We start from the raw sequence: 6,745 nt of genomic DNA on the forward strand, positions 1-6,745 counted from the left end.
TTTCACCATTAATTATGTTATCTGTAAGTTTTTTGTAGATGTTTGTTTTCAAGTTGAGGAAGTTTTCCTCTATTCCTGTTTTCCTGAGATTTTTAAGAAAACATTAAATGGTGTTGAATTTTGTCAAATGCTTTTTTTGCATGAAGTGATATAATTATGTTATTCAAATGATCACATGATCTATTTCGTATTGCATGAGTTGTGGTACTTTGTGGTTTTCAAGAAATCGGTACATTTTGTCTAAACTGTCAAATTTATGTGAGTGGAGTTGTTTGTAGTATTTCCTTATTATCCTTTTTATGTCTACAGACATACAGTGATATCCCTGTTTAATTCCTCATATTGGTAATTTGTGTCTTTTTTTCTTTTTATCCTTGTTCTTCTTCCTTGAGGTTTGCCAGTTTTAGAGATCATTTCCAAGAACCATTGTTTTGTTTCATTGATTTTTCTCTACTGTTTTTATATTTGCATTTCACTGATTCTTGCCATTATCTTTATTATTTCTATTCTTGTGCTTGCTTTAGGTTTGTTTTGCTCTTCTTTTTCTAGGTTTTTAAGTGGGAGCTTAGATTATTGATTTGAAATTTTTTTCTCTTTTTTAATGCATGCTTTTAATGTTATAACTTTTCACTTCTGCACTGTTTTAGCTGTGTCCCCCAAATTTGATGTTTTATTTTTATTTTTATTTGGTTTAATGTATTTTTAAAAATTTCTCTTGAGAATTCCTCCTTGATCCATGGATTATTTACAAATATGTTGCTTAATTTCTAAGTGTTTTGAGATATACCTCTTGTTGATTTCTAATTTGATTTTACTGTTTTTGGAAAACATACTACAAATGATTTCAATTCTTTTAAATTTGTTGAGGTTTGTTTTATGGGTCTGGATATGATCAATCTTGGTATATGTTCCACGGGCACTTAAGTAGAATGTGTTTTACTGTCGTTGGAAGGAGTTTTTAAAATGTTGATTAGATCCTATTGGTTGATAGTGTTGTTGAATTCTTGTATATCCTCGTTTTTCCTGTGTAGTTGTTCTAGCAATTATTGAGAAAGGGATGTTGAAGTCTATAATTATAATTCTGATTTTGCCTATTTTTCCTTTAAGCTTTATCAATTTTTGCTTTACACATTTTGTTGCTCTGGCTTGATGCATACACTTTTAGAATTGCTATGTCTTCATGGTGGATTGACCCTTTTACCATTTTACAACATCTCTCTCTGTCTCTGGTAATTTTCTTTGCTCTAAAACCTACTTTATCTGATATTAGTACAGCCATTCCTGCTTTCCTTTCATTAATGTTGCATGATAGATTTCCCCCCATACTTTTACTTTTAACTTGCTTATATAATTATATTTCAAGTGAGTTTCTTGTAGACAACATATGACTAGTCATGTTTTCTAATCATTCTGTCAATATCTTTTAATGGTGTATTACATTAAATGAACTATTTACATTTAGAGTAATTGATGGACAACTTATATTTAAAGTAATTATTGATATTAGGATTCACATCTGCCATTTTATTGCCTTAATCAAAACAGCCTTCAGAACCTCTAGGAGTTTATTCATCATTATTTACAGATTGATGGGGTTGTTATAGGCATTAAATGACATGTACAGTTTGGAAATAATAGCTGAACAGAAGAAGAGAATAATAATATTAAAAGCTTTTAGAATAAACTGTCATTATTTATAAATTGGGAGGCAAATTTATTCTAATGTATTTATATTTCAATATTGTTAAATAATATTTTATGTTGACATATGCAGATGTGGAAGAAATCTCTCTAGAAGTTAATTAAATAATTTATTGCACTCATGTTTATCAAACATTTTCTGTGTGCAAAGCACTGTGTTAGTCAAGAGGAGTACAATAATAAACAAGATTACTAATAAATGTAAAATTCAAAAACTATAAGAAATTAAGTTTGTTTTTTATGCTATTTACTATATTATATATTATGTCAGCTTGCGAGGACTGCCAAAAGAAAGTATCATAAACCGAGTGGCTTCAATAACAGAAACTTATTTTCTCACAGTTTTGGAGGCTAGAAGTCTGAGATCAAGGTGTTGGCAAAATTTGTTTCTTCTGAGGCTTCTCTTCTTGGCTTGCAGATGGCCATTTTCTCTCTGTATCTTCACATGATCATCCATTTGTACATATCTGTATCCTATGTTCCTCCTCTTATAAGGGCAACAGTCATACTGTATTAGGACCTACCATAATAATGTCATTTTAACTTAATTACCTCTATCTATCTCCAAATATAGTCACACTCTGAGGTACTGGGGTTAGGACTTCAACATATGAATTTTAGGGGGATACAATTCAACCTATAACATACATTTTTATATATGCTTTTTTTCTTCTTCAAGAAATACATGTTTATTGTTTTAAGCCATTGAATTTTGGGGGGATTTGTTATGCAGCGTTCTTGTATCAATAGCTAACTAACACAACATAAAACCCACTTAGTGACTGACTTGGAAAAACTTAAATGTACAAAAAGTCACGATCCCTATGTAAGGAAATTCAGTTATAAAAAGTGACAGCTCAGGGTAGCAGATAGAAATACATGTGAGTAGGTACAAACATCCACTTTTTATGAGGATGATTGAATTGGGTTGTGGGGTGGAGGGTTGTATCTTTAAAATAAGCCACGCTAATTTATTGGGGGTCCCTTCTATGCAGAGCATGTATGTAAATGTGCTCATTTTATTTACATATCATATATTTTATTTTATATTAATATAATATAAATATAGGTTATATTTTATATACTGTATATTCATATATATAATACTCTGAATATGCTTGTATGTATGTGTAAGATGTTTTCCAATATAAAGAAAAATCCACATACATTGAAATAACTATACTGAATATTAATTAGTTTGAAATACCTATATTAATGCTTATATTATTTTAATTTTGATTTTGCAAACAAAATCAAATATCTATAAGGAAATTTATTTTTTAGTTAGTTAGCAGATGATATCATCCTGAACAAATGATGTTTCCTAAACAGACGATATAAACTAGATATCTAATGCAGGAAAAATTTCCAAGTCTTAATCTTTTTAGAAATTTTATTTTACTTTTAAAAAACGCTATGACCATTTAAAAATATTTTATTCAAATTATATTTGCACATTGTACATAAAAATTAATATCTAAATATTTCTATGGATATACAATGCTCGTGAAATTTTTGTTCCAGTAAAAAAAAAAAAGTCTGAGAGAAATCTCAAATGTAAAAGCTTACAGGAAAATACTTTTTTGACCTGATTAACTCACTTCTTGAGCTTAGAACAATGTTTACAATTTTTGGAAAAAGAATTGACTAAATGATATGATAAACTCTGGTAAATTAAATTCCTAGAGATGAGTATGTGTTCTAAGGCAACTTCCTCCTTACTCACAGGTATATGTTTTGCATATGTAGTTTTTAAATTTAGAATTATGTTTATTCTTTAAAATGGAGCAGTTGAAGTGGCATCTTTTATCTACCTTGCTGAAATTCTGATTTTAAATGCATACATGAAAACCCATTAAAATCCAGCATTATATAAATGGTTCAGAAACATCAGTATAAACCCCATGAAAAAGTTAATAACACATCATTTCTAATTTAGAAGTAAGTGTGATTTGCTGAAATGAAGCAGCTCAAATTGCATCCTTTATCTTGTTCAAATTCTGCTTTTAAAGGCATGTATATAATTATTGAAATCTAGCATTGGATAAATGATTCAAAAACCTCAGTAAAGGATTAATTAAAAGACAAAGATACAGCATTCTTAATTAAGAATTAAGTTTAATTTACTAAAATCAGCAGCTGAAAGTTCGTCTTCTATCTACCTAGCTGAAATTCTCATTTTAAATGCATATATAAAATCTCAACGAAAACAAGCATCAAATAAATGGTTCGGAAACATCAGTATAAATTTAAGCAAAAGACTATGATACATCAATCCTAATTCAGAACTAAGTTCAATGCACTGAACTTTACTCACAGAACTTGCTGTGGGATAAGCCCCAATGAAAATGTGATATAAATGTGTGTGAAATTTGGTGGAGCAAATATTTGGCATATATTTTTCTATTCTTATCTATCACATCCTTCTAACAGATTGAACCAAATAAAAATTGCTGCTTTTGTGGATCAAAAAAAATTGAATATTGACAATTGTACAATAATTCAATCTATAGATACACAGATACCCTTATTGTTTCTTCTTCTGATTTGTTTACAATGTCATATAAAAGTATTCTTGTGTACAAGAATTTGTCTAATTGGGAGCATTGTTTAACTTCAAACTTTCCTCCAACATAAATTTCCTAGAGTGGGAGACTCATAGCCTTCTGGAGCAGAGAAGGACTTTGCAAATCACCCATTCTGGTTTCTTAATTTTATAAAACAGAAAACTGTAGGACAATATTTTCTCTTTAAGGCATTTCAAATCTAGAGCAGATTTACATTCTAGGTAGAAATTTCTTCTCTGATGATTAAGTGTATTTAGGGTTAGGGTAAGAGTTAGGATTAGAGTTCTTCATTTCTGATCTCCAGAAGGAAAGTTGTATTATGTAGGGCACATTAACTCACAACTCTCACTTATCTTATAGCCAAAATCTAAGATCACTACAGTGATCTATTTTGATTCCCAAATGTAAAATTATGGTTAATAAATAAAAATTAATCTTAAAAGCAGGTGAACTGTTATTTCTGTTATTCTCATCTGAATTTTCTAAGATTCAGGTGTTCTTCCTACGTGCAAAATGTTTTACTGATTTGGAAAATACTTATCCAGCATGTATGAGTCTATTCTTCAATTCAAAAGAAAAATTCAATTTTGTCTATGTCCAGATGCCTTTTTTTTTTTTTTTTTGGTGGCTGAGTCCTTGACCTTGGTGTTATAATACCACACTTTAACCAACTGAGGTACAGATTCTTTTCTTTAAAGCATTCTCTAAAAAAAATGTCAGACATATGATTCCATTTTTTCCAAATGGTTATTATTATGTGGAATGTTGGCTGAAAAATCACTTATCACTTATCATTCAACAGAAACAGAAATTGGGGCTTGGGTGGGAGTTGAAGTGAAGTTAGAAAAACCTACTTTGGTTTTAGCAACATGCTTTAAGTTTCATATATGTTTTATTTATTCACTAAGTGTATGTATCTTGAAGCCAGTCAGGCATAATAATGGTGGTAGTGCTATCAAGGATTATTTAGGGATTTTCAGAAACACTGGCTTGCTGGTGAGTTATACTTAAAATATTATTAACTCCTTGTCAGAATGAAACTAGGGTCTGTCTACAAATTACTTCTCATATATTGTTTATGGAGAGTAAGGAACTGAGCAAGTTGACATGAAGGACATTTTTACTAGAATTTTATTAATTAAATCAAAATGATTAACAGTAACTTAATTTGATGAAAAAGATTTTGAGATTTCTCTTACAGCTAATTAAGCTAAATATTAATGTGAGTGTGTAAAGTGACTGATTATTAAAGCTGTTGATCTGGAAGTTAAACTCTGCCAAATATTTTTCTGTTCACCTTGAGTCCAGATGATGGTAAAATATCAAACTGAAAAAGTTGTCTAAAATTTTTATTAAAAATATGAGTCAGGGTCTTAATGGGTTTATCAATGCATATATTTTGTTGGAGTGCCAGGAAAGACTGTAATGTGTATGTAAATTTATCTTTGTGTTAGTCTGGTTAACGTAAGAATGAAAAATGTAAAAATTATTTGTCCATCTGTGCGTGCCGTGGAACAGTCAGCACATCTCTTTGACTTTCATGCCAATTGCAGTTTAAGTATATGGCATTGCAAATGGTAAGGAACAAAATCCTCTCTTCTTGTTGCTATTCTTGTTTCCAACTAAAATGCTAAATCACACCAGTAAAAATGTATAGCGGTGAAGCATTGCAATGTTCCAATAATTTAAAATTAAGACTAACCTTCAGTTTACCATTTCCTATAGGTAAAATAGCATATTGCAAATATAAATATTAATGTCTCTATATCAACTTGCATCATTAGAAAGAGATATAACTATCTTGTGTCCTTTCGATTTTCGAAGTAAAATTATCTTTTTAAAAATAAAATTTCCCAAATGTCTTCATGTTTCAGCAATTATATGCGTACTTTACATGCATGTTCTAATTGTGATTGAAAGGTTTCTCATAAAAATTTGTCATCAAAGCAAACTATAATGATAAAATCTAACAATCTCGATTATTTTGTTTTTTTCTTTATTTAGGATTTATATTCCTCCTATTTCCAGAAAAAGGAGGAGCTCAGTTGAAGGAGCAACTCATTCTTATGAACTTTAATACAAATTAATTTACTTTTGTCAATTTGGTCCCTTCAGAAAATTTCCCTGGGGAGCAACGGCAAGCCCTCCTGCTGTCCACCCCCCTTAAACCCACCTGTTCCGCAGAGGTGTCCATGCCACTTCTCTCCGCTGAGGTTGTTCCTTTGCCATCTTCTCCTCAAGTGCTGCACAACACAGTCATTCTCCGCCTGTTTAGCTTACGAGATTCTGTGACTTTTATGTGTTTTATGATAATGGTATAATGATAATACTTAGCACTTACACAACTTTTCATCATCAAAGTGCTTTCCAAACATTTACTATGAATTTTACATCAGTAAAACGAGCTGTATGTATGCCACTCCATAAATAATGAATAATCATATGACCCAAGTGGAGGCAAAAATCTAAAACTCAGG

The 6,745-nt window shown here is 30.4% G+C and overlaps 1 protein-coding gene across 1 annotated transcript in view; it reads right to left on the minus strand.

Moving 5' to 3' along the window:
* The window catches only part of LOC134385705 (transmembrane protease serine 11C-like), a 63,310-nt gene extending 56,813 nt beyond the window's left edge, over nt 1–6,497 (minus strand). The window contains exon 1 of the mRNA XM_063107437.1: nt 6,442–6,497. Within this exon, the coding sequence (XP_062963507.1) occupies nt 6,442–6,497 (56 nt within the window). The remainder of the gene's footprint in view (nt 1–6,441) is intronic.
* Nucleotides 6,498–6,745: the final 248 nt, after the last annotated feature.

This window comes from Cynocephalus volans, chromosome 9, assembly GCF_027409185.1.
Source record: "Cynocephalus volans isolate mCynVol1 chromosome 9, mCynVol1.pri, whole genome shotgun sequence".
NCBI classification, from domain to species: domain Eukaryota; kingdom Metazoa; phylum Chordata; class Mammalia; order Dermoptera; family Cynocephalidae; genus Cynocephalus; species Cynocephalus volans.